Source organism: Grus americana, chromosome 26 (assembly GCF_028858705.1).
Source record: "Grus americana isolate bGruAme1 chromosome 26, bGruAme1.mat, whole genome shotgun sequence".
In the NCBI taxonomy this organism is placed as follows: Eukaryota; Metazoa; Chordata; class Aves; order Gruiformes; family Gruidae; genus Grus; species Grus americana.
Genome location: NC_072877.1, coordinates 2,630,606 through 2,655,183, shown reverse-complemented (window position 1 = coordinate 2,655,183; position 24,578 = coordinate 2,630,606). Strand labels below are relative to the sequence as shown.

General features: G+C 68.8%; 3 protein-coding genes across 6 annotated transcripts; 1 reads left to right on the top strand and 2 right to left on the bottom strand.

Moving 5' to 3' along the window:
• Nucleotides 1–234: 234 nt before the first annotated feature.
• On the top strand, nucleotides 235–6,691 carry FHIP2B (FHF complex subunit HOOK interacting protein 2B). The gene is made up of 17 exons (XM_054804728.1): nucleotides 235–367; nucleotides 483–561; nucleotides 1,439–1,608; nucleotides 2,489–2,593; nucleotides 2,801–2,923; nucleotides 3,104–3,280; nucleotides 3,372–3,568; nucleotides 3,648–3,756; nucleotides 3,839–3,915; nucleotides 4,087–4,276; nucleotides 4,363–4,532; nucleotides 4,618–4,740; nucleotides 4,815–4,905; nucleotides 4,991–5,134; nucleotides 5,507–5,647; nucleotides 5,750–5,850; nucleotides 5,957–6,691. Exons 1-17 carry the CDS (start codon nucleotides 323–325, stop codon nucleotides 6,060–6,062), a joined length of 2,148 nt encoding a protein of 715 aa, XP_054660703.1. The 5' UTR covers nucleotides 235–322; the 3' UTR covers nucleotides 6,063–6,691.
• Nucleotides 6,692–6,895: 204 nt separating this feature from the next.
• Nucleotides 6,896–10,225, bottom strand: NUDT18 (nudix hydrolase 18). The gene is made up of 4 exons (XM_054804570.1): nucleotides 10,210–10,225; nucleotides 8,568–8,743; nucleotides 8,269–8,482; nucleotides 6,896–7,593 (listed from the first exon to the last, which is right to left on the bottom strand). The coding sequence occupies exons 2-4, from the start codon at nucleotides 8,721–8,723 to the stop codon at nucleotides 6,998–7,000; spliced, it is 966 nt and encodes a 321-aa protein (XP_054660545.1). The 5' UTR covers nucleotides 8,724–8,743; nucleotides 10,210–10,225; the 3' UTR covers nucleotides 6,896–6,997.
• Nucleotides 10,226–11,339: 1,114 nt separating this feature from the next.
• Nucleotides 11,340–24,314, bottom strand: HR (HR lysine demethylase and nuclear receptor corepressor). Of its 4 annotated transcripts, none has more exons than XM_054804598.1 (19): nucleotides 24,036–24,314; nucleotides 17,509–18,360; nucleotides 15,947–16,799; nucleotides 15,314–15,503; nucleotides 14,890–15,119; nucleotides 14,670–14,819; nucleotides 14,495–14,581; nucleotides 14,289–14,410; nucleotides 14,033–14,123; nucleotides 13,710–13,873; nucleotides 13,360–13,584; nucleotides 13,094–13,265; nucleotides 12,907–12,976; nucleotides 12,592–12,722; nucleotides 12,384–12,503; nucleotides 12,165–12,304; nucleotides 11,923–12,090; nucleotides 11,682–11,801; nucleotides 11,340–11,596 (listed from the first exon to the last, which is right to left on the bottom strand). In XM_054804598.1, exons 2-19 carry the CDS (start codon nucleotides 18,307–18,309, stop codon nucleotides 11,534–11,536), a joined length of 3,897 nt encoding a protein of 1,298 aa, XP_054660573.1. In that variant the 5' UTR covers nucleotides 18,310–18,360; nucleotides 24,036–24,314; the 3' UTR covers nucleotides 11,340–11,533. The 4 variants fall into 4 exon arrangements, with proteins under 4 accessions (XP_054660573.1, XP_054660574.1, XP_054660576.1 ...); XM_054804599.1 differs by lacking the exon at nucleotides 24,036–24,314 and adding an exon at nucleotides 23,617–23,730 and having other exon boundaries at nucleotides 11,346–11,596; XM_054804601.1 differs by lacking the exon at nucleotides 24,036–24,314 and adding an exon at nucleotides 22,900–22,957 and having other exon boundaries at nucleotides 11,346–11,596.
• Between the last annotated feature and the right edge of the window lie 264 nt (nucleotides 24,315–24,578).

Sequence of the window (24,578 nt, the reverse complement as noted above, 5' to 3'; positions counted from 1 at the left end):
TAGGGCTAAGGGACCTTTCCAAACCCCGCACCCCAAATACCCCTCTGACCCCTCCGCAGCTCCATCCCCCGCCGCTCCCGCAGTCCCTCCGCCCCCCAATCCATCCCCATCCCGTCCCAGCTCCCCGAACCCAGCCGGAGCCCGGGGCCGGAGCGCAGCCACCGCAGCGGAGGGAGGTACCGCGGCCGGGCCGCCCTCCCCTCCCGGCGCCGGGCGGAGCCACCGCAGCGGGGCAGCACCGGGGCGCAGCGGAGCGCGGCGGCGCCGGGACCGGGGTCGGGACCGGGGTCGGGACCGGGGTCGGGACCGGGGGGGCGCGGCCATGCTGAGCCGCCTGGGCTCGTTGCTGCAGCAGGCGGTGGAGACGGTGAGTGGGACCGGGGGGGGGTGGTGCGGGTGCGGGGGGGCACGGACACAGACGGCGGGACCGGGAGGAGTGGGGGGCTTCCATGCACCCCTGACCCCGGTCCCGGTGTGTGCAGCGGGAACCCAGCGTGGATCTGCTGGAAGCCTTCACCGAGCACTGGAAGGGCATCACTGGCTACTACCTGGAGGCCACGGGTGAGTAGGGTGCGGGGAGGGGGTCCTTGTGCCCTAGGATGGGGTCCCCGTGGTGTGGGAACGGGGTCCCCGTGTCCTGGGAGAGGGTCCCTGTGCCCTAAGATAGGGTTCCATGGCCTGGGAATAAGGTCCCTGTGCCCAGGATGAGGGTCCCCATGTCCTGGGACGGGTCCCCATGCAGTAGCAGGGCACCGCGCTGACCCTAGTACACAGCAGCTGAGCTGGCATGCGGGGCGTTGGCATGGGACACCCTTTCCTGCACGCCAGGAGGACGTATCCAGCTGCGTGCTTGGCCCTGCCCGGCCCCGACCTCCCAGCACACTGGTGGGGTCAGCACAGGGGATTGGGGTGGGTGCGGATTCTCCTGGGAGCGATTGCAGGCTGGGGGCACGTCTCTCCCCGGGAGCGTACTGCTCTCCAGGAGCACTAAAAGCAGGGCCTGGAGAGCTTCAGCCCTTTCCCCGGCAGGATCTCGGTCCTTCCCACCTGGCCCACGCCACCCCTTCCCCTCCTGGGCCGTGCCGGGGGGTCTCCAGGGCTGGCAGCGCCAGGCAGCACCCCGCAGCCCCCCAGGACAGCCAGCAGCTCCGACAGCGGCTCTGGCCCCGGTGGGGACAGCCAGCAGCTTGCTAGGCCATGAGCGGAAGGAGCAGCCTCGAGTGCTGCTGGGACTCCATCATCACATTGCCATCTAGCGTCGTCCCCGCTAACGGCAGTGGAGGGGGATTCTGGGCCAGCATGGCTGGGGGTGCTGCTGGTGAGCACCTCACGTTTGCACCTGGGCACCCCGCCACGCATCGCTCCCCTTGCCGAGCATGGCGCACACTGCCGGTACCTTGGGGGGACACGCCACAGCCCCCGATTCCCGTGCCCGCAGATGAGAGCGTCCCTGCCAGACAGACGGACATTCCCTGGCGCCTCAAGCAGATGCTGGACATCCTGGTGTACGAGGAGAAGCAGCGCCCGGCGGGGGAGACGGGGCCGTGCCTCGAGTACCTGCTGCAGCACAAGGTCCTGGAGACCCTCAGCACGCTGGGCAAGGCGGAGGTGGGTGTACAGGCACCTAGGAAGCCAATTTGGGGGGGGGGGGGGGCTAAGCCCCCCTGTGCTGCAGCATCCGCAGCCTTTTCCAGCTGCTTTGCATGGCGCTGCTCAGTAATTTTAATTTTGAAGCTCTTCTAGCTGGGTAACGGGAGTTTGAGGAGCACAAGCTGTTTGGGGTGGTTGGCTGTTTTTTTTTGGGGGGGGGGGGCTGGATTTCTCAGTGTAAGATCCCTTTCTGGGATCCTTTCTGCTGCTCCTGAATGACTCTTGCACCCCATCGCATCCCTGCGTGCACAGGAAGGGTGTTTTTCACACCAGCAGCCTGTTTGCATAACCGGCACATTGCTGCTTGGATTTGCAGGACAAGGTGTTTTTAGACAGCCCCCTCTCAAAGTAAATATTGCTCAAATACAATGCTCTGCTGTGCCTTTGTTGCCAATAATAATGAGGCTCCCTATAAATAGCCTTTCATTCAAACAGAAGCAAATGCTAGCACAGCATGGGCTTCAGAAACATGCGCTGGCCCTTCCCTGGCCGTGAGGATTTGGGTTTTTTGGGGTGCTGGGCTTTAACTCCCCACCGCTAGCATTGCAGCAGTGGGAAAGGCGGGGGGGGGAATCCTCCTGTTTTTTTCTCTGCAGGAGAGCTCAGTTCAGAGAACTGAGTTCAGTCTCTGAATGCTAAAGGCAGAGAGAGCAGCCTGTGGCAGGTGGGAGGTCCTGGGGGGGGTCTGTGGGCCCCTTTGCATCATTTTTGGGGAGCAAAACTGGGGTCTCCGCTGAGAGTGTTCTTGCAAGCCGCCAGCTGGCAGGCAATTTGGGGCAATTAAAGGGTAATCAGGTAACTGGGCTCTCACCGATGCCTCTCCTCATCTCCCTCCCAGTACCCCCCTGGGATGAGGCAGCAGGTCCTCCTCTTCTTCAGCCGGGTGCTGGGACAGATGCAGCACCCGCTCCTGCACTACCTCAACGTGCACAGGCCGGTGCAGGTGAGCCCCGCGCTCGGGGGGGCTTCTTGGGGGCCGGCGGGAGGTCCCGGCTGGTGGTGCCCCCAGTGACGCCACGTTCTGGGGCTGGCCGCATCCCTGCCAAACGCTGCCGGGAACCGATGCCCACGGTAATGGGGTGGCACCGCTGCACCCGGGCAGGGTGGGAGAGCAGCCAGCAGCCCGGCAGCCCTCTCCTTGCCCTGCCAGAAGCTGCTCCAGCTCAGCGGCGACCGCCTGGGCTCCGGCACGGAAAAGGAGGAGGTGCAGTTCGCGGCCATCCTCTGCACAAAGATCAAGCAGGATCCCACCCTGCTGGCATACATCCTGGAGGTGAGCAGCCCCGGGGCATGCCTGTGCTGGTGGGACACATATGGGGTCATCTCTGGGGTTTGGCTCGTTTAATTGAGCTTTTTCACGTGCTTTGCAGCTCCATCCCCACCGCAAAGCTCCTCGGGGTGAGTGGGAGGAAGATGGTGGCTATGAGGCTTTGCTGCTCCTCTTCCTCTCCAGGGCAAGAGCATCCTGAACGAGAGGAGAACCCAGGAGCTGCCAACCAGCCCTGTGGAAGAGGGTGCGGAGCATCCCCCGGGCGCTGCCACTGCTGCCGGCTCCCCCCGAGCCGAGCCCTCCCCGCCACGGAGGGACAGCAACCTCGTCACGTCCTTGGTGGGGCTGTGCAAGAGCAAGGTAGGGGGAAAGGGCTGGCAAGGAGGGGACAGCGGGCACCGCTGGTCGTGTGACACCACCTCTTTCTTCTTCCTCCTCCTCCTCCTCGCAGAAGAGCAGGATCGTGCTGAAGGCTCGGGAAAACCTGCTCTTGCTCGTCGGGCTCGCCCAGGAGGCGGCTGCTGCCTGTCTGGTGTGGAGCAGCACCCTGTGCCGGCTGCTGACGGAGCATCTCTGTGACCTCTACAGCGCCGTGCCCGCCTGCACCGACCCCGCCGATGTCCTCACCCTGGAGAGGGCCAGCTGGAGGTAAGGTGGGCGCTGGGAAGGGTTGTCCCCAGGCACCGCCGAGGCTTTGCTACAGCCCCGTGTCCTCTACCCCGTGCAGGACACAGGGGGATGCTGCCGGCGATGGGATGTTCCCGGGGAAGGAGAGCCTGGCTGCCTTCTTCAGCTGGCTGGACTACCTCGATGAGCTGGTGACGGGTGCCCACCCGGTAAGGAACACCCAGACAGCCCCCCCAGAGCACGGGCAGCCCCTTGCCCACACCACGGCTCAGCCTCTGCGGTCACCCGCAGGTCGTGGCGGATGCCATCACCGAGGCTGTGGAGGAACGGTTTTTCCATGGCATCCTGCAGCCGCAGCTCCTGCAGATGTGAGTGTCTGAGGCACGAGGCAGCAGCCGGGGGAGGGTTTCTCTATCACGGACCCCCTTGGGGCCATGACTGTGGGGTTCCCCTTGCCTGCACCTCCTTTTCCCCCGCTGTGAGATGCTGCGGTGCTGTCTCAGGACACCCCTCGCAGCGTCCCACCCTGTCCCCGGCAGGTCCGAGCTCGCCGTCCTCAGCGCCACGGCCATGCTGACGGGCACGGTGCGGCAGATCCGCGCATCTCCCCTGCTCCACCGCCTCGTGCTCTTCCTTCTGGGGCCAGACCGGCACCCTGAGACCCCGGCGGATGCCCCCCACCCTCTGCGCACCCAGCTCATCAACCGCTGCAACCACCTCTCCGACGAGGTGAGCCCCATCCTGCGTGGAGGGGACACGGGCGATACCGGGGGGGGGGCAGTGCCGGTGGTCTCACCCCGCTCGCCGTGCCGCAGATCAGCCTGGCCAGCCTGCGGCTCTTTGAGGAGCTCCTGCGGAAACCCCACGAGCACGTGGCACACAGCCTGGCGCTGAGGAACCTGGAGGCAAGGGGCTACCTACAGCGCAGCCCCCCCATGCCTGACGAGCGCGGACCCCCCGAGCTGGACCCCGACGAAGATGGGCTGTGAGCAAGGGGGCCGGGGCAGGGCAAGGCGGGGGGGCAGCCCCCTGGTACCCACCCAGCTAATGCCCCTGCACTGGCCCTGCAGGGACCTGGAGGAGGATCCCTACTTCACCGATGGATTCCCAGATGCCGGCTTTGGGACAGCGAAAAAGCCTCTGCCAGGATCGGCCCCATCGGGGAAGGGGCAAGTGAGCGAGGTGGTCAGCAGGTAGGGATTTGCAGGGGCTACTACAGCATGGGGGGGCTGTATCCCCCTCCACATCCCTCTCCCGTGTCTTCCAGCTTCCTCTGCCTGGTCCCCGAGGAGGCGAAGACCTCCTCGTGCATGGAGGAAGGCAGCTACGACACCTACGTCCATGATGCCCTGGGCATGGTGAGTGGTTGGCGGGGGAGGATCCCCATCCCCAGCGGTGCCAGCCCCTGCTCTGGCTCTCACCCACCGTCATCCCCTCCGCCAGGTCCAGGCGTGCCGGGCCAGCACGGCCCCGTGGGGGTGGCCCTTGGCCCCCCGGCCCCTCGACGCCTGCCACCCCGAAGAGGCGTTTTACGAGGGCCATTTCCTCAAGGTGCTGTTTGACCGGATGAGCCGGATCCTGGACCAGGTATGGGGGTGCCTGGTTGAGATGCCAGGGATGTACCGGGGTCCCTACTGCCCCTTGCCTTGGCGTGGCCGGGGGGGGCTGTCCCCCCAAAAGGGCTCTCCGCTTGTTCCTGCCAATGGGGGCTCAGTGGCTGCTAACGCCACCGATGCTCTTGGCCACTTCACCCCCACTATGGGGGTCCCGGACCCTGGGAAGGAGGGCTGCCACCCTCTGCTCTGCGTCCCCGGGGGTGTGGGACTGGCACTAGCCATGGCAAGGTGATGCATCCGCTATTCAAACACCCCCCAGCTGAGTTCCCCCTGGGGGATGCTGAAGGGGGGGACACACACATTATCCATGCCAGCTCCCACTGAGCATCACCCCCCGCCCCAGCCCTACAGCCTGAACCTGCAGGTGACATCGGTGCTGTCCCGCCTGGCCGCCTTCCCCCATCCCCACCTCCACGAGTACCTGCTGGACCCCTACCTCAACCTGGCACCCGGCTGCCGCTCGCTCTTCTCCGTCCTCGTCAGGGTAACGTCACCTACTGCTGGGAGGGGGGAAACGGGATGGGAACACCCTGGCAAAATGGAGCCTGACTCTCCACTCCCCCACCCCACGCTCCCCCCCACGCAGGTGATCGGGGACCTGATGCAGCGGCTCCAGCGTGTGCCCCATTTCAGGGCCAAGCTGCTCCTGGTGCGCCGGCAGCTCATGGGGCTGGTGCCTGGAGAGCAGTAAGTGCTGGGGAAGGTGGGGGGGGGCACGGGATGGGGGCAATGCATGCCCTTTGAGGGGGGGGGGTGTACCCCACGGAGCCCCCATTGCTCGTCTTCCCCGCAGGATGGACCACACAATGCTCTTCAAGGGGGTGGTGGTGCTGGAGGAGTTCTGCAAGGAGCTGGCTGCCATTGCCCTGGTCAAGGGACCGCCTGAGGGGCCCCCCTGAGCTGCAGCTCCCCGGCCCCCCGCTGAGCACCCCCTCTTCGGCCGGGCTGCGGTGGCCACTGGGGATGGCCCAACCCGCGTGCCGGTAGCCTCCGGTGGCCCTGCTTGGACCGGCATGTCCCCAATAGCTGGGCATGGTGGTAGCACCCCAGGAAGGACATCGGCCTCGCTGCGCCCAGTGAGGAGGAAGAGGAGGCACAGAGTCCTTCACCGTCGCCTTGGCCAACCCGGAGGTGATGCCACCTCCCCAGTGCAGGATGTGGCCCCTCTGGGTGCAAAGTGAACCATGCTGCGTTTATTCCTGGGTGGTGGGTTCCTGCTCCCCCTGCCCCGTGTCAGAGCTGCCCTCAGCCCCCACTAACCTCAAGCAGGATTTTTTTTGGGCAATAATGGGCTGTGCGGGCATGGTGCTGTCCTCTGCCTGCGTGGGGCAATGCCCCCCCCTCGGCTGCAAGAACTCAATCATCTCCCCCGGCTCTGGGGCACGGGGTGCGTGTGGGTGTGTGGGTGCACGTGTGTGTTTGTGTCTCCTGCCTGGCGGGGATGGTGCACCCCAAACCCCGCACAGCCGGGCACCGTGTCCCCTGGGTGATGGGACTCTGCTACAATAAAGCTGTGAGCTCAGCACCACCCGCTGCACCCCTGCCATCTATACTGCGTCGTCTCCCTTCTCAAGCAACCCCCTAAAACCAGGCTCCCCACTCCCTGCCCCCCCCCCCTTCAACTGCAGCCAGGCGGATGCAAGAAGCAGCAGCCGGGTTTATTTCTGCTCTGGCTGGCTCTCGCCCCCCCAACACAGCACCGTGCCCTGCCCCAAAACATCCCCCCCCGGCCGTGGGCAGCACATCCCGGGGCTCTCGCCCTCGACACTGCAAGCAGGACCCCCGGCCGCGTATCCCGGTCAGACCCCCGTGCCCAAAGCCAGGTTGTCGGGCACTAGCTGCGGACAGGCACCGTGGCCGCAGCACAGAGCCGCTGCAGGATGCGGCCCCTCAGGCTCTCCTCCTCCACACGCCACCAGCGGAAAGCGGGGCTGCACGGCTCGGGGGGAGCAGCCCCGGGGCTGCTGGGCGGGATGCTCAGCAGCATGTTGAAGCAGACACCGTCAGCCCCCCCAGGACCCCCAGCCCGGTGCTGCAGCCCCAGCAGCCCCAGGGGTCCCGGGCAGGGGTCCGGCGGCAGGCAGTCCCGCAGCAGCCGCAGCACGGGCAGGCGGAAACCCCCGCGGACCTCGGCCGGGGACGTGCCGCAGGCCACCACGGGCAGGTGGGGGGTCCCGTCCGTGCCCAGCAGCACCCAAAGGTTCCCGGTGTCATTGGCGAAGGCCACCAGGAGCCGCAAGCAGAGCAGGGCGCAGGGCAGCTCCCGCGGCAGCGTGGGGGGGTGCGGGGGGCTGCGGCGGTAGCGGGCGGCGAGGTCCAGCAAGGGCAGGATGTCCAGGGCTCGCAGCGGCAGCGCGGAGGGGTCACCGGCCCACCACGCCGCTTGCAGGGACTCGGCATCAGCCTCCTCCAGGGTCTTCAGGGTCCCACCTGCGGGCAGAGAGACAGCGATGCCCTGGAACGGGGGTGGCAGGGGACAGCAGGACCTGGCACCGCGCTCGCAGGGGGTGCCAGTGCCCGGTCGTGGGGCTGGTGGGGGGCACTGAGACCCCGTCACGGGGCTGAGAGGGGACACCGATACCCCACACAGGGCTTGTGGGGGGACGCCGGTGCTGGCAGGGAACACAGATGCCCTGGCACAAAGCTTGCAAGGGACAAAGAAGCCCTGGCACAGGGTTGGCGAGGGATGGGGACGCCCTGGCACGGGGCTGGCAGGGGATGCCAACGCCCTGGCACAAAGGTGACAGGGGACACCGATGCCCGGGCACAGGGCTGGCTGGGGGTGCCAAAGCCCATCGTGCAGCTTGCAGGGGACACCGATGACCTGGCACGGGGCTGGCGAGGGATGGGGACGCCCTGGCACAGGGCTGGCTGGGGGTGCCAAAGCCCATCGTGCAGCTTGCAGGGGACACCGATGACCTGGCACGGGGCTGGCGAGGGATGGGGACGCCCTGGCACGGGGCTGGCTGGGGATGCCGATGCCCATCATGGTGCTGGCAGAGGACACCGATGCCCCAGCAACGGGGCTGGGCTGGCAGGGGATGTGCCAGGTGAGCCTCATCCTTCCCACACCCCTTCCGAGTGCCAAACGGCACAGGCACGCACCGGTGGGGCGTGCGAGGAAGGCGAAGCGGATCCACGCCGGCCCCCTCTCCTCCAGCGCCAGCAAGGTGAGGGCTTCGCACTCCAACCCCGTCTCCTCCTTCACCTCTCGCCGCATGGCGGCCACGATGTTCTCACCGGGCTCCATCCTCCCGGCCGGCAGGTACCACTTCCCGCGGCATTCGGGCTTGGCCTCCTGCACCAGCAGCACCCTGTCCTGCAGGGACGGAGAGGGGTCGGGTGGGCACCGGGCACCGCCGGGGTGGGGGTCTCGGGGGGGGGGGGCGGGGGGGCTGCCTCACCTCCTCGTTGAAGAGCACGGCCAGGACGACGTAGCAGGCGTTCCTCCCCAGGCGGATGGGGCCGGTGGGTGGGGGGGGGCCCTCAAAGCGTGCCCCCACGTCCCAGCTGCCGCCACCCAGCACCGCATCCAGCTCTGCCGCCGGAGCCTCCCCCATGGGAGCAGGGGCCCCGCAGGCTGGATGGGGGCGAAGGGGGGGGTGAAGCAGAGCCCTCAGGCACCCACTCAGGGGGTAGCGGGGTTTTGGGGTGGGGAGGGCACCCCCCAGACATGCAGGCGTGGGGACAGGGAGCCTCGCCGCTGGAGGGGGTAGTGAGGGAGGGGGTCCGGCGATTGCGGGGTGCACGGGAAGGTGCAATGCGGGAAGGGGTCGCCCAGCGGCTGCGAGGTGCTGGAGAGGAAGGGTTTGCTGGACTGGGGGATGTGGAGGGGGGTGTAAGAGGGGAAGGGTCTGCTGGGCTGGGGGGGCACGTAGCAAGGGAAGAGCTCGGTGGCCTTCGTGATGCAGGGAGGGCTGCAGAAGGGAAAGGGTCTGCTCGACTGGGGGACGCCCAGGGGGGCGCAGGAGGGGAAGGGCTGGCTGGACTGCAGCATGTAGGAAGGGAAATAGTAAGGGAAGGGGTCGCTAGGCTTGGGGAGGCGGGGGGGGCTGCGGTAGTGGAAAGGCTTGCTGGACTGGGGGAGGCATGGGGGGGCACAGTAGGGGAAGGGCTGGCTGGACTGCAGGGTGTACAGGGGGCTGTAGGGAAAGAGCTCGCTGGATTCGGGGATGCGGGGAGGGCTGCGGTAGACGAAGGGCTGGCTCGACTGCAGGATACACGGGAAGCTGAAATAAGTGAAGGGTTTGCTCGACTGGAGGAGGTAGGAGGGAAAGGGTTTGCCGGACTGGGGCAGGCTGGGGGGAAAGGGGCGGCTAGACTGGGGGATGCTGGGGGAGAGGGGCCTGCTAGACTGGGGGATGCCCGGGGTGGGGTAGGAGCAGGGCTGGCCGGGCTGCGGGGTGCACGGAGGGCTGGGCCAAGGGCAGGAATCGGCAGGCTGCGGGGGCCAGGGCGTGCTGGACTGCAGGGCGCTATAGGGGAAGGGCTGGTCGGAGTACGGGGTGCACAGGGGGAAAGGCGCGGGGGGCTGTTGGGTGCAGGGGGGCAAGCCGGGCTGCAGGGTGCAATAGGGGAAGGGCGAGCTGGACTGCAGGGTGCGAGGCGGGGTGCTGGGCTGCAGGGTGCGAGGCGGGGTGCTGGGCTGCGGGGGGCGAAGGGGGGTGCTGGGCTGCGGGGGGCGAAGGGGGGTGCTGGGCTGCGGGGTGCAGCGGGAGAAGGGTCTGCGGGACTGCAGGGTGCACTGAGAGGCGCAGCAGAGCAGGGCTCGCAGGAGAGGTGCACTAGGGCGAGGGTTCGCGGGGTGCAATAAGGGAAAGGTTTGGGGGGGCTGCGGGGTGCAACGGGGAAGGGTTTGGGGTGCAGCGTGCAAGAAGGGAAGGGTCTGGGGTTCGCAGGGCGCAGCAGGGGAAGGGTTTCGGGGGCTGCGGGGTGCAGCGGGGGGTGGGGGGGTGCAGCAGGGAGGGAAGGGGTGCAGGGCAGCAAGGGGCGCAGGGCGCGCGCAGCCCCCCCGCCTCTCCCGCGCGCATGCGCCAGGGCACTCACCGCGTCCCGGGGCTCCGCCGCGCGGCCCCCGCCCACTTTGCTCGTCGCCCATTGGTCGCTCCGCGAAGCCGGCTCGCTTTCTATTGGTTAATCCTGCCGCCACTTCCCCTCACGGCTGCGGGGCGGGGCTTGGCCTTAAAGGGGCCGGGAGGGGCGTGGAAAGGTTGGGGGGCGGGGTGCGTGCTGCGCAACGCACGGACGGTGCTGAGTGTGCCGTGCCCAGTGCACCGCGCTGATTGCACCGCCCGAATTGCACGGTTCTAATTGCACGGTTCTAATTGCACGGTTAATTGCGCGGTGCCCGTTGCACGGTGCCGGTTGCACGGTGCCCATTGCACGGCGCTAATTGCACGGCGCTAATTGCATTGTGCCCGTTGCACGGTGCATGGCGTGTGCTGCACAGCCCCTGGTCCATCTTCTGCAGCGCACCGTGCCTGTTGCATGGCGCCAGTTGCACAGTTCTAATTGCACGGTGCCCATTGCACGGTGCTAATTGCACGGCGCTAATTGCATTGTGCCCGTTGCACGGTGCGTGGCGTGCGCTGCACAACCCCTGGTCCATCTCCTGCGGTGCACGTGCCTCTGTGCGGTGCATGGGACAGTGCAGGGTGCGTATTGCATGCAGGGACTGAGGCCCCCGGGCACCGTCCATGGGGCACCGTGCAGGGGGTCAGCCCGTTTTGCCCCCCGTTATCGTTAGGGCAGCTCCAGGCAATGCTGCTGGGCAGGGCAGAGCGATTCCCTGGCGCTCCGGTGCTCGGAGCACAGTGCTGCAGGGCTGGGGCTGTTTCTGCCCTTGGGCCGGGCCTTTGGGCCGGTTGCTTTCCCGCAGCGGGGCAGGATGGGGCTGCACCCTGGGACTCTGAACCTCTGGGCAGCAGCGAGCCACGATCTCCAGATGTTTTCCAGTTCTCTGTGAGGCCACCAGCACAGAGACCATGCCAAACTCATCTCACCAGTGGCCTCGGCCGGCCGCCAAGGGCTGGGAGCACGCCATGCCACCGGGGCACAGCGCCAGACCCTGGATCTGCCACCCCACCCCGTCCCCAGGCCACCGGGGCAATCCTGACCATGGAGGGGGGGGGGACGATGCCGCACGGGAGGGAGACGCCAAAGCGGGTGCTGATGGTGCCGGCGGCCCCGGCACGCTGCAGACACTTTATTCCCCCGCTGCCCCGCTCCAGCCCCGAGCCTCCCCGGGTGATCGTGGAGCAAAGCATCAAGCGAGAGGTGCCCAGCCCCGGCTCCCTGCGGCGTCTCGGCCGTGGCCGTGGCCAGCAGCGCTGGCTTTGTTCGAGCATCCTCCCCGCGTGCCGCGGCCGCCTCACTTGCATCCCCGCAGGACTCCCACGGCCTCCCGCACAGCGGAGAAGATCATGCCGTCCAGCTACAAGGGTGCAAAGAGGGGGTCAGCACTGCGCACCCTGCGCTGGGACACCCCCCCCAGAGCACCCAAACCACCACCCACCCACCTGGGCGCGGAGCTGGCGTGCAGCCCCAGCAGGATGGGTGCTGTGGTCCCAGAGACGGGCGGCATTCTCCGGCGAGAGGAACCGCTGCTCCACGCTGATGGTACCGGTGAGGGTCTGCACCTGCCCATGGCACGGCGGCATCAGGGGCCGGGGCTCGGCCGTGCCTCAGTTTCCCCAGAGAGCTCCGGCACAGCTGCACCCCGAATAGCTGCCCCTGGGGCGGTTGTGCAAAGCTGCCTACCTGGTAGGGAGCCCCGGCAGGGACCAGCACCGCGTCCCCCAGGAACTGGAGGAGGGTCCAGCCGCTCACCCCACACTCCTCCCGCAGCCGCCTCCGCAGCGAGAGGTCCAGGTAGCGGCCGGGGGAGTCCGCCGCAGCCGCCCCCTCCTGCCCTTGGTCCTCGCACGCCTGGGGAGGGGGGAGGTGAGCGGAGCTGGGGGCCGGAGGGGGCCGGGGCTGCACCAGGGGGTGATGGCACCCACCTTCTGCAAGAAGTCCCGGATGCGGCCAGCATCCTCGGCGCGGAAGATGTGCCACAGGGCGCCGGGCCAGCTGCCGGCATCCCAGAGCCGCTCCTTCAGCGGCGCATCCATGCCATCGGCATCGGCTTGCAGGAGCAGGTCTGTGGGCAGAGGGGTGCTCAGGGGGGGCTGGGGTGGGGGGGCTGGGATGGGGTGACCCCCTCTACGCTCCCACCTTACCCTGCCGTGCCGCCAGCCGCTCCGGCAGCCACGCCGCGGCGTGCACCAGGACGCTGATGGAGTCGGCTGCCTCCACCGTCAGGTTTTTGGTCCCAATGGTCCGGTCCTGGGGATGCACCCCTGCAAGCGGGAGCGGGGTGGTGGGCGAGGGGCGAGCATCGTCATGGGTGGGGGGGAGTCCAGCTTGCTCCCCACCCCAGGCACTCACCATAAGCCACGCAGACGCGCGGGCGCAGCCAGCGCCGGCCCCGCTGGCCCCGCAGGTAGGCAGCCAGGTTGAGGCGGCCGGCGGACCCGCAGTACTCCGGCAGCGGCAGGCTGGCGCTCAGGTTGGCGGCCCTGCGGCACAGACGTGGTGCTGGAGACCGGGGCACCGGGGTACCGGTGCTGGCAGAGCCGCTCCCGCTGCCCCCCAGCCCTGCTCGCTTCATCCCACGCCGGGATGCGTCACCAGCTGGTGAGGGGAGGGGGCACTGGGCTGCCAGGTGGGGAACAACCTGGTGGAGCCTCTGCCATCACCTACCGGCACAGCTCCATGTCCCCAAAGCCACTCTCCAGCTTCAGCAGGTCCCCACCGCCCCGCTCCGGGGATGCTGCAGAACGGAGCGTGGTGTCACACACAGGGACGCTGGCGTCGTGCGGGCTGGCTCGCCCTCCCCCTTACACCCCAGAATCGCACTGGAGACCCCACAAACTCATTGCACGCTTACCCGCGCTGGCAGCGAAGCCGTCCCAAAACTCCTGGCTGCTCATCCTGACGCGGCTCGTCGGTGCCCGCAGGTTCACCACCTCCACCGCCTGCTCCCCCCCCGCCGGGCGGAAGGACTCCGGTCCCCACAGCTGCCCCTCCAGCCTCTTCTGCAGCCCTGAAACAAGGACGGGCTGCCGGGGCAGCGGGGACTCAGCAGGGCCCGGGGGGGAGCGGCGGGGGGGTCCGTGGTGCCACCACGCATCCCCGGGGTGTGGGGGGGCTCACCTGGCCCCGCTGCCAGTGCTCCTGGAAGAGCTTGTAGTTGCTGGCGTGGCCAGGGTCGTGCAGCCAGAGCAGCCCGCTGGATGCCAGGATGCAGTGGGAGGTGGGGGGGTCAGGGGGCCGGGGGGAACTGGGGGGGCTCAGCTCGCCCCCCGCCTGCCTCTCCTGGATCTTCCTCTCCACCACGCGGGCGATGATGCTGTCCAGGATGCTGGTCAGGCGGTTGTCCTGGAGTGGTGGCGGGGGGGGGGAACGACGAGCCCCATCAGCCCACCCTGGCCCCCCCAGCCCTGTCGAGGGGTGGGGTGGGGGGGGAGCACGGGGCAGGTTCTCCTGCCCACCCCGGGACTCACGGTGGGCAAGGCGGGCGAGACGGGGGCGAAGGCCATGCGCACCCCGTCCTGCCCCAGGCACAGCTTGACGGCGGTGGAGGCGAGGAGGTCGCAGAGGGTGGCGGTCTGCACGGTCCCCCGGGGGGGCGGCTGCCCCAGCGATGGTGGCCCCCCCTCGGGGCTCCCTGCTCGGGGGAGAAAGGGGTCAGGGGCTGCCCATGCCCTCCTCCTCCTCTCGCCCCCCCCACCCAGCACCCCGTAGGGGATGCGGTGCAGCATCCCTGACCCCCCCGCCCCCAGAGCAGGACTGTCCCCGCAAAGGGGGGGGCCGCAGCCAGCCCTACCTTCCTTGATGGGCCGGGAGGTGTCGGCTTGGCCATCGCTGCTGGGCGGCAGGGTGGGCACCAGGGTGGGCACCACGGCCCCCGGCGGCTCCTGAAACAGCCCGGTCCATGCGGCCATCCGTAGGGAAGCCACATCCCTGTCCCCAGGGCTGGTCCCCTCCCCAGCATCATGCACACACCACCCCCCCGGCACCCTTTTGCAGGGGTTAGGGTGCAAATCACGCCCCCCCCCCCCCCATCCGCAGCCCCCCTGTACCTGCCTGCTTCCCGGGGGCTCCGCTGGGCTCTGCTCCACAGCCCCCTCCCCGCAGGGACAGTGCGACTTGATGCCGAACTTGGCCCTGACCTCGTGCAGCAGCTTCCAGAGCCGGGTCAGGACTGGGGACCGATGGGGACAGGAGGGTCAGCCCCGGGGAATGGGTGGGGGGGGCGGTGCTGGGGCTGGGGAGGGGGGACACTCACCACAGGTGGGGACAAACTGCGTGGGGACGAGGGACGTGACGTGGTGGTCTCGGCCAGGGATGCACTCGGGCAGCCGTGCCGGACCCTCTGCATCAGGGAGAGGGTGTGTTTGTCCCCACCAAGCCCCCATGGGGCTGACACCCCCCTTGCAACCCCCTGTCCCCTGTCCCCGTACCATGGCCATCAGCCTCCCGTCTGCTGCGGTGGCAGTCGGGGCACAGCTGGAAGCCACATCTGGCGCAGCTCCAGTGGGAGTTGAAGAAGCCACGCTGGCAGGCGTCGCAGAGCTGGGGGGCTCCTTCCCCCCGCCTCCAGGCCGTCACCCCTGCGGGAAACACAGCCCTCAGCCTCCCCAGTGACCCCTGTGACACCCCCCCCCCCCGGTCCCCGCTTACCCTCGGGCCCACCGGGGGCTCCCCGCCACGTGTCCCTGTCCCTGCAGACGGCCTCGCAGAAGGGGTCCCCCAGGACCCCCAGCAGGTGCTTCGCCAGGCAGAGGCTGCTGCCCGCGCTCCTGCTCCCCCGCTCGGGGCCGGCTGCCTCCAGCCGCAGCATCTCCCCCTCCGCCTCCCCCAGGGTGCAGAAGCCGTCGACGCTCAGCTCCCTGCCGTCCCCGAAGGCAAACCTGCGGGAGAGAGGGGACGGGAGGGGATGCTCTGAAGTGGGATGACTGGAGAGGGTGATCTAAAGTGGGGTGATGAGACAGGATGCTCAAAAGCGGGGTGACAGGAGGGGATGCTCCATGCATCCTGACATGAGCTGCTGGGACCCCCCCCGCCCTGGGCAGGGCTGTGAGCTCTCCAGGAGCCCCGGGCTCACCTGCGGAAGTGCAGCAGCCTGCAAGTGCTCTCAGGGGGATCCTCATCCTCCTCCTCCTCGTCTTTGGAGTCCCCCACGGCCCGGGCAGCACAGGTACAGCACCGCGGGATGCTCTCGGGCAGGGCAGCGCAGGGCACGCTCTGCAGGCACCATGGCTCCCGCGGTACTGGGCTGGCACGGCTTGGCAGGTCTGGGGGAGACAGGAGGGGCTTTGGGACACCGTGCATGGGGACCCACCAGCCAGGAGGGACCGGCATGCCACGGCGGGGGCTGGAAATTGGGCCAGAAAGTAGGGCTGGAAAGTAGGGCTGGAGATCTGCAGAGGTCAGAGCTGAGATGGCAGCACCTCCCCAAGGAGGGCTCCGACACAGCGATGGCACTTGCCTCCCCCCCCAGGCATCACCCCCGAGGATGCTGCGCTGCCCCAAAGGGGCATTTCTATAAATCCCCGCCCTGGTTGTCGCTGCCAGACCCGGCCGTGCCGGGGAAAACCCCAAGCGCAGCAGGTTTCTCAGCCCTCACGCGTCCACAGTTCGTGTTGTGGGCGCTGGGAACAGGGATGCAAAACTTCCCTGGGGACCGGGTGCTTCCACCACCCTCTCCCCAGCCCCACCATGCACCCCCCAAACTTACCTCCCTCTCCCAGCTCCATCCTCCTCTCCGGGTCCCCTCCGCTCTCCGTGCCATCACCAGGGCACGCCACAGTCATGCGCTCGGTGGCCTTCGCGCCCTGCTTGGCCAGCCCGGCACCCTGGGGTCCGTTGGCGATGCCATGCAGGCGCTTGCCCGAGCGCTTGCCCTCACCGGCTGACTCGGGGCCACCGTCCCGCCGGGGCACCTTGCAACGCGGCAGCGACTGCTCCGAGTGCCGCGTCAGCCAGGTCTTCTTCAGCTTGGTGTGGTTGCTGGGTGGGCACGGGAAACGGCTCCCAGGGATGCCCAGGGTGGGCTCGAAGGGGCCAAGCATCCCGCAGCCCACCCCCGGGCACCCATCGCAGCTCGGCGCGGTGCAGAGGCAAGCCGACGGCAGCTCCGGCTTGGCAAGGACCGGCGGGTAGTGCCCGTCTGTGAGCAGAGGCGATGGGTTGGGCTCCCCCGGTCCCGGCGGTGAGCCGGGCTGGAGGCTTTGGTATGCCAGGCGCTCATCTTTGGGCTCGGAGGGCCGGCCTGGCCCCAGTTCCGGGGGGAAATCGGCAGAGTGGGGCTGCACGCCCGCCCAGGGGTCCCCGCAGCCCCCCGCTGCACCGGGCTGCAGGAGGAAGATGGAGTGGCTGGAGCTGGGGGGAGGCGTGCGGGCATGGGGAGCAGGCACCGCCGAGCTGCCCCCCGCTCGGCCATCCCTCCACGGGGCTCCCGGCAGCGCCGGCACCGCTGGCTCCCCCTCCCCATCTCCGTCCTGCCCTGCCTGGCCCTTGCCCAGCAGCTGCGATGGCGCATGGTCCTTGGCCGGGGGGTGGAAGCCGGGCTCTTTCTTCGGGTAAAATTCCTGGAGGGGAGCAGAGGGGCTGTCAAGGCTGGTGTCACCCCAGACGTGGGTCCCCGTCCCTGTCTCTGTCACCCACAGTGATGGGGAGCATCCCATGGCCCTGCCTCAGTTTCCCCCCCTCCACCCTCCCGAGCTGGGCAGCTGCCCGGTGCTTCCCAGCTCCACGTGGCCAAGCCGGTGGGGTGCCCGCGTTGCCCCCAGCCGCGTGGGAAAGGAATGGGGAGCCGCAGCGGCGCGGGGTGCGATGGGCACACCCACGGGCTGGCAGCTCTGCCTCCCGCCGCCTCCGTGCCGCAGCTCCTGCCGCCGTGACTCAGCCACGGGGCTTGCATCACGCCACGGGGCCACCACGGCGAGGAGAGCATCATCCCCTCAGGGACGCGTTGTCCCGTCCCTCGGGGGGCTGGGACCACCCCTGCCACCGCGCTGCCGCCCTGCCGAGCCGCAGGAGCGAGCGGGGGGCTGCATCCCACTCGGGGGCCGCCGACACCGGGTGCAGCCCGGCTCTGCCCTCGGCGCGGGTGCCAGCATCACCTTTCGCAACCCGCCGCTCCCAGCCAGGTTCAGCGGAGGCTGGAGCCCGCCGTCACCCAGGGGAGCCGGGGTGCAGCCGAGCCCGGAGCATCCCCGCTCTGGAGCCAGGCTGTGACAGCTAGAGCCGTGCCACCATCGGAGCCGGGCGCCGGCGCGGCCGCCCAGGGCTGCCTACCTTGTTCCCTGAGCTGGAGCAGTCATTGAAGGGGGCCAGAGCCGCCTTGCACCTCGGTGGGAACCCCAGGTAGAGGGGCTGGCCCCAGGCAGGCGAGTAGGAGCCCAGGCGCCAGTCTGCGCCGGCAAAGCGCCCGTCGCCCATCATCCCCGGTCCCTCCGGTCCGCCGCCAAACGGGGGGTCAGCCAGGGGTCCGGTGGGCAGCAGCGAGGACAGGAGGAAGGGGCTGTGCTTGGCCTCTACGAGGAAGGGGCAGTGGCAGAAAGCTGGTGGGTCTCCGGCCCCATCCCCTGCAGCGGCGCGGGGCTTGCCGGTGGTGCCGGGGCGCTGGCTATCCAGCCCCGGGAAGGGCAGGGGGTAGCGGTGGTACGCGTGGCTGTAGAGGGCCAGGGGGGCCAGCACAGCCTCAGCCCACCATGGCCCCGGGCGCTCCTTGCAGGGCTCAGCCCAGCCCGCCTTGGGCTGCCCGTTCCTGGGCGGCAGCAGCGAGGGGAGCTCGGCTCCATCCTTGGGGCGGCACAGGGCGTCCCGCAGGCACGGCGGGGCCGGTGGGTAGGAGCAGCCCAACCGGCCGCTGGCGAGCTCCCGGCCTGGCCCCAAGCATCCATCAGAGCCCCTCCAGGGACACCCCTTCTCCGTGCCGCAGCTCAGCTTGCCGGGCTCCTGGTAGCCCGGGAGTCCCAGCTCGGCGGCAGCACTCCGGGGCAGGATCACCTCGCTGCTCTCCCGGGTGTCCTGCGCTGTGTCCTCGGCTCTCCTCCACCTCAGTGGGGTGTCCCCCATCCTTGAGTTGCTGGCCATGCTGTTCTGCCGCTCATGTGGTGCTCAGCGCCGTCCCAGGCTGGCCGGACCCTGCGGGCAGGGAGCGGGGCATCAGTGGGGCACGTCGCACCGTGCCAAACCCTGCCCGAACGCTGCCGGGGCAGCCGTGCATGGGTTGCAATGGGGGGAAACTGAGGCACGGGGACGGTGGGGTTTGGTGCTGGGGGGGGCTGCTTTCAATCCCCCAGCTCCATCCTCCTGTGCTAGATGGGAGGCTGCCCGGTACGGCAAGGGGATCCCAGGCTCCCGTGCCCCACGGTATCCGGCGGGATGCACGATCTGGGAGGGCACATGGCTGGAGCGTGGGTCCCCACCCTGTCCCATCCCTCCTGCGCCCAGCCCGGCGGGGCTGGCGGCCGGGACGCACCTCGCGCCCACCCATCCCTCCGCGCCCAGCCTGGCCCTGTGCCCGGCCGCTGGCACCCAGCGTGGGGAGGCCTTGCCCCGCGCAGGTATTCGCCTCCGGCCAGGGCTGGGCTGCGCTTCGCAGGAGGGCTTGAAGCAAAGGGGGAGCTTCCAGCTCCCAGAGGCCCCTCCTGGTAGAAATGCCTGGGGAGATTTGCTGGATTAACACTCCTCCAGGACCCAGGCCACACGCAGATGTGGGGTTCAGAGCCGGTCCTTGCAGCGGCTGGCAATCGCATCCCTTCCCGGCGGAGCCAACGCCACCCCGTGCCCAGCGGCCGGAGGAGCCAAGGGGGACGGGCACGGGGTCACTCGGCTCCGAGCCACTGCTGCAAAATTGCAGCCCTGCTCTGGGGTGGGACAGCGCTGCCTCGACGGCCAGGCTGGTGGCCAGGATGGGGACCGGAGCATGGGACAGGAGCGTGTGTCCCCAGAGCTGCCGTCCCCGTCATATCCCCTGCCCAGGGGAGATTAAAGTCCCCGTTCCCACGCTGCTGCCCAAGCCCCTGCTCCGGAAGCACCCTGGGGCACCCGGCACAAGCACCCTGGGCACACCCACCCCATCCCTCCGGGCCGTGGGACCCAGCCGGGCTCTCCCATCCAGCCCCGCACCGGGAAGATGCTCCCGGCACAGCTCCCTCCCGGTGCCCCAAGGCTGCCCCACCACACGCCATCCCCCCGGGTCCCCCCAGCCCCCCCCGGGCTCACCGGGGTGGAGTTATCCCCTGCCCTCCATCCCATCCAGAGCACAAGAAGCCAGCCCCGCAGCTCGGCGAGCATCCCCGCTGTCCCACAGCACAGCCAGCTACCTGGAGGGTCCATCGGGGACCCCGCTGCCCCCCCTGCGGCGGCAAGGACGAGCAGGCGTCTCCGCCGGCAGCACGGAGTCCCAGAGAGGCGAAGCCGGGTGGGAGCACCTAGACCCACAGGCTGAAGGGGTCCGGCTCTGGGATCTGGAGGAGGCAGAAAGCCGCCCGGGTGGCTCTGGGGACGTTCTTCTCCGAATGCTGGAGCTGGAGTTTTTGATCCATTGGCCTGGGGGGCTCCGTGCTCTTCCTGCCTATCGTCCTGCGAGCAGGGGGTCCTGGCGTGCTGGGGGGGGTCAGGGAGAGGGGCACCCAGGGGAGCAGCGGCAAGCGGGACCTTCCCCCGGCTCTAGGCAGCCTTGAGCATCTTGGGGCGAGCGATGGGAGGATGAGGCGGCGGTGGCGGCTGTGCTCCCTGCGAGCGTGCAGCCTCCGCCGGCTCCGGCAGCGACTGGGCGGGCGGGCGGGCGAGCTGCTGGGGTTGCTGACGCCCGGGAACCGGCACGGTGCCGGCAGTGCCACCCAGCCCCGGGGGCACCGGCACAGGCAGCGGCGGCTGTGCCAAGGCAGGCAGGTGTGCTCTGCCCCGCACGAAGAAAGCGCCTTTTGTTCGGCAACGCGGTCGAGCCGCCCCGTTGCTGATGAAAGACTCCGACCGTCCGCTCCAGGTGAAATTGGAACGGGAGAAATGCCGGGATGGGCCGAGCGCCCCAGCCCTGGTGCCGGGGGGCTGGTGGTGGCATGCCCGGCATGGAGCATGTGGCCACCCCAAGGGCTGGGGGTCCCGGGGGCTCACGACCCCTCCAATTTTGCCCAAATAGTAAGGATCTGGCCTCCACCCATGCTGCCACTTTGCCTGTGCGACAGTCCAGGGTCACCCTGTCTCCCCGCCAAGCCTTGTCCCCCTGCGCCATCCCTGCTCCGGCTGCCTGGGATGAAGGCAGAGCTCCTCTTCCTCCCCTCCTGCCTGCAGAGCCCACAAAGCCAGGCGGGACGGGCAGGGTGTGATCCAGCGGGTGCCGAGGCACTAACAGGGAGCACAAGGCTGCTCCGATAGCATCCTGATGCTGCCGACCTGGGGCCACCGAAGCCCCTGCCCCGCAGCCCACTGGGCTTGCACACATCCCAGCCGTGCCCCGCAGCCCACCAGGTGAGAGCCCACCAGGGGCCCATCATCCTGCCGGTGCTCACACAGCATCCCCCCACACACACACGCACACCCCCAGCACCAGTACCTCCAGCAGCAAGCCACACCGACCCCAAACCCACCAGCTCCCACCACCCCATTGCCCACTCCCAGGGATGATGCTCCAGCTGGGTGCACAGGGCAGCAGTCCCAGGGGAGTGGGTCAAGCGGGTCACCCGGGTGGGCACCCCATTTCTGGGCTCGCGGCGAGGGACCGGGGGGGGGTGGCTGATGCCAGCAGCACTGGGTGGGTTTATGTAACGTGCGTGTGTCCCAGGGACACCCTGCGCGCAGCTCGCACGCCTTACATAAACTGCAGCCGCTCCGCACAGCCTCCCCCGGCACGGCTCGGCATGGCACGGCACAGCGCGGCACGGCACCCGGGGGCTGGCGGGGCCGGGGGTGTGGGGCGATGGGGTGAAGGCAGGCCACGGCCCGCGTGAGCCGAGCAGCGTGATTAACATCAGACCACGGGCTTCGTTACAGCTCAGCAGCTGCCGTGCGGTCTGGCCCCGCTGGGAGCGAGGAGCCACGCTTAACCCTTGCTGGCCAGGGCACGGCCATGGCTCTGGGCTCCAGGTGTCCCCAGAGTCCCTTTGCAGTGACAGCGGACATCCGTCAGCCCCCATCCCGCCGCCAGCATGGGTGAACAATAACGGGACCCCCTCACTGTGGATGGGAGGGTTCAGGGGACCACGGAGCCAGGCTGCTGCTCACTGCACCCGCTGGGTGCCAGGGAATAGGGAGGGGACCCAGACAGGGCTCCAGGCGTGGGTGAGCCCACACCTTCCTGCGATGAGAAGGTGCTGAAAGAGACACTCTCTTCCCATTCCCTCCCTCCGCTCCCCAGGGATGATGGCTCCGGCGGGGCTGGGGGGGGAAGCTGGCAGCCGGGAGGGAGCCCGGGAAGGGCCTGCGGCATCCTGGCACGGCCGGCTGGGTCGGCGGATGCCCACAGCCATCGGGACCGTTGCGGCAGTGCCAGGGGAGCAACCGAGGAGGGGGCGGGTGGGGAGGGGGATGGACACGCCATCCTGATGCTGGCAAGCCCCAAGGAGGGGGCTGTGAGCAGCCCTTGCTGGACAGGGCAAAGAGCTGGGGGCGGGGGGGGAATCCTGGAGGGACAGGAGGGAATTTCCCACCCTGCACTGGGGCAGCATCTCTGCGTGCTGCGCCCTCCCTGCGCTCTGCTGTCCCGGCTGCCCTCGGCTGCTCCTCCTGCGCCCGGGAGCCCGAAGCCCTCACGCAGCCTCCCCGGGGCCAGCGCAGCCGGCAAGCTCTTCTGGGGCTTGGCCACCATCCCGCCCCATCCCCAGGAGCGGGCTCCGTGCCTGCCTCCAGCGGCACAGCGGCTTCAGCCGGGGTCCCCCCGCTCCCTGCCTGTCCCTGCACAACCCATGGAGGGTCCCCCAGGGCAACGCGGGGGGGGGTCTGGGCTGGGCTTGATTTTTGCCAGCTCAGGCTTTGCTGGGAGAGAACCCCCCCCGGGGGGGAGCTCTGCCTTGGTGGCTTGGCACATCCAGCCCCAGAGCTCCAGTCTCCCTGTTTTTTCCCTTAAATCAGAGGGCGAGCAGAGGGACTGCGAACACCCACGAGCCAAGCGCTGGCCGGAGAGACGCCGCGGGAGGCTGGAAGCACCCGAATTAGAAAGCTTGGCATCCCTGCCCCGCTCGACACCGGAGGATGGGGAGAAACGCTGTGAGGACGCGGGGTGGAGGGAGACTGTCCCCGCGGTGTCCCCTGGGACCATGGGGGGATGCGTGGCCGTGCGTGGCCGGGGGGTCCTGAGATGCATTGGGGAGGGGGACAGACGGGGGCCCCGGTGCAAAAGGCTCACTGGTACCCCAACAGCCCCCCTCAGCGCCGATGCTCCAGCAGCGCAGGCAGCTGGGGACCCTGCCAGCCCTTGCCCGGTGCCCATGTCCCCTGCCCGGGCCAGCTCCAGGCACCCCGGGGAAGGGCCCTGCAGCCCCTGGACCCACAAGCCAGAAATCCAGCCTTTTTCTCATGCAAAATGGACTCAACGTGCCCCCTCTCCAGCTTGCCCAGAGCCCCCTCCAGCTCCCTCTGCATCCACAGAGTCCCAGCTCTTCCTCCTCCTCCTCCTCTTCCTTTTCCTCCTCCTCCTTCCTCCTCCTCCCAGCCCCGGCACTGAGCCCGGCACGCACCTACCTGCCTCCACCGCGGCGCAGGTGAGGAAGACGAGGGCACGGGCAGAAGAAGAAGGCAGCCCCGTTCTCCCCCCCCCCCCCCCCCCAGCACCAGGCGTGATGGCCGCGAGAGCTTTCACTAATCTGCACCCGGTGCTTAAAAAAAAAAAAAAAAAAAAAAAGAAAGAAAGAAAAAAAAAAAAACCCACGTCAAACCTTCAGGAGTCTGGAGGCTGCGGCGGAGCGGAGGGCACGGGAGGACACTCACTCCCACACGAGCAGCTTTCTGGGAATTAGGGCCACAGCCCAACTGCTCTGGCAGCCTGCGCTCCCCTCCAGCCCTGGCTGCCGGTACGGCGTGGCCTGGGCAGCCGCCCCGCCGGTACGGCCCCACCGCCGCAGGGTTGGACGCTGCTCCCGGCCCTAATCTCCCACTTTCCCCTGGGGAGGTGAGTAAGCATCGCTAATCCCGCTCGCTTCGCTGCTGGGGAGAGACGAGCCGCTTTCCCCAGGCTGGGGGCTGCACCCGGACACCCCCTGCCCTTCCTACCCCCCCCGCAGAGGGGAGGGCAGCACCCGTCACCCCTTCCCCGGGCAGCTCTCGGATGCTGCGTGCCCTCAAGGTGAAGGCTGGGACAGGGCGAGGAGATGGAGGCAGCAAGGCGGTTTGTCCCCATCAGGAGGGACCGGCCGTGCAGAGGGGACCGGGGGACGTCGCAGCTGCCCACAGCGCACCCACCTTTGCCGGTGTCCCCCATGCCTGCGGCTGCGTGCCAGCCCCACACACGGCGGGGGGATGCTCGGGGGGGGGGATGCAGGACCCAGTGCCGGATGGTGCTGGATGCTCCAGTCCTCGCATCCCTCCTTCCCATCCCGGGGGAGGACAGGCAGGACAAGATGTCCCGGCAAGCCCCAGTGCGGGGGCACAGTGCCCATCCTGTGCCACCCCCTCAGCTCCCCCCCACCCGGGACTCCTGTTTACCCAGTCCAACGCCAGCAACCGGCTTCAAATACCTTGATGTAATTAAAAGCTCGCCCCCGGGGCCAAAGGCTTAGGATGGCAGCCAGGGACACGGCAACCCTCTGCCACCTGTACGCCGGAAAGGCAGGGCAGGCAGCTGCCTGCTGCCTGCTCACCCGGGTCCCGACAGCACCTACCTGGGAGCAGCGGGGGGCTCCTGCCCTCAGCCCGGGCCCCTCTTCTGTCCCCGCCGCCCTCCCGGGGCACCCTGCCGCCGGCCAGCCATGGTGATGGGCAGGCTGGCACCGGGCAGGCGGTGGGACAGCACGGCTCCTGGCGCAGGGAAAAGAGAGTCACAAACGCCGGGCAGCCCCCTGCCCGCTCGCTGCCCAGCTCCTCCTGCCAGAGCAAGGCAGTGCCTCAGTTTCCCTTAGTGCCCGCCGATGCTGCGTGGTCCCCAGAGTGTCATCCCTAAAATCCCTGGTGTCACGGCAGGGACGCGGCTCCAGCCCTGGGACACGGAGCCGGAATCGTCCTCGGTGCCCGCGCAGGCAGGGCCGGGCTGTGAACAGGGCTGGCTGGGGACAGACGGGTCCCCGGGGGGACAGGCGGCTGCGGGAGGGGGGGGAATGCAGCATTCCTTCAGTCGTGTCCTCCCACACTCCCGTCACCTCAAACGCCCCTTTCCCAGCCCCTCCTGCCACTGTGCTTCCCACCCGCCGTCCTCTTCCTCGCCATCC

Excerpts from the sequence above, each read along its gene's own strand:
- FHIP2B (XM_054804728.1), top strand. The coding sequence starts at position 323 with ATGCTGAGCCGCCTGGGCTCGTTGCTGCAGCAGGCGGTGGAGACG. Across the intron at positions 3,281-3,371 it reads TGGGGCTGTGCAAGAGCAAG|AAGAGCAGGATCGTGCTGAA; the intron begins GTAGGGGGAAAG and ends TCCTCCTCGCAG. Across the intron at positions 5,851-5,956 it reads GGGCTGGTGCCTGGAGAGCA|GATGGACCACACAATGCTCT; the intron begins GTAAGTGCTGGG and ends TCTTCCCCGCAG.
- NUDT18 (XM_054804570.1), bottom strand. The coding sequence starts at position 8,723 with ATGGGGGAGGCTCCGGCGGCAGAGCTGGATGCGGTGCTGGGTGGCGGC. Across the intron at positions 8,483-8,567 it reads CCGTGCTCTTCAACGAGGAG|GACAGGGTGCTGCTGGTGCA; the intron begins GTGAGGCAGCCC and ends CCGTCCCTGCAG. Across the intron at positions 7,594-8,268 it reads CTTCCTCGCACGCCCCACCG|GTGGGACCCTGAAGACCCTG; the intron begins GTGCGTGCCTGT and ends CTCTGCCCGCAG.
- HR (XM_054804598.1), bottom strand. The coding sequence starts at position 18,309 with ATGGCCAGCAACTCAAGGATGGGGGACACCCCACTGAGGTGGAGGAGA. Across the intron at positions 13,585-13,709 it reads TCTCGCCCGCCTTGCCCACC|GACAACCGCCTGACCAGCAT; the intron begins GTGAGTCCCGGG and ends CCACCACTCCAG. Across the intron at positions 12,091-12,164 it reads TCCGGGACTTCTTGCAGAAG|GCGTGCGAGGACCAAGGGCA; the intron begins GTGGGTGCCATC and ends CCCCCTCCCCAG.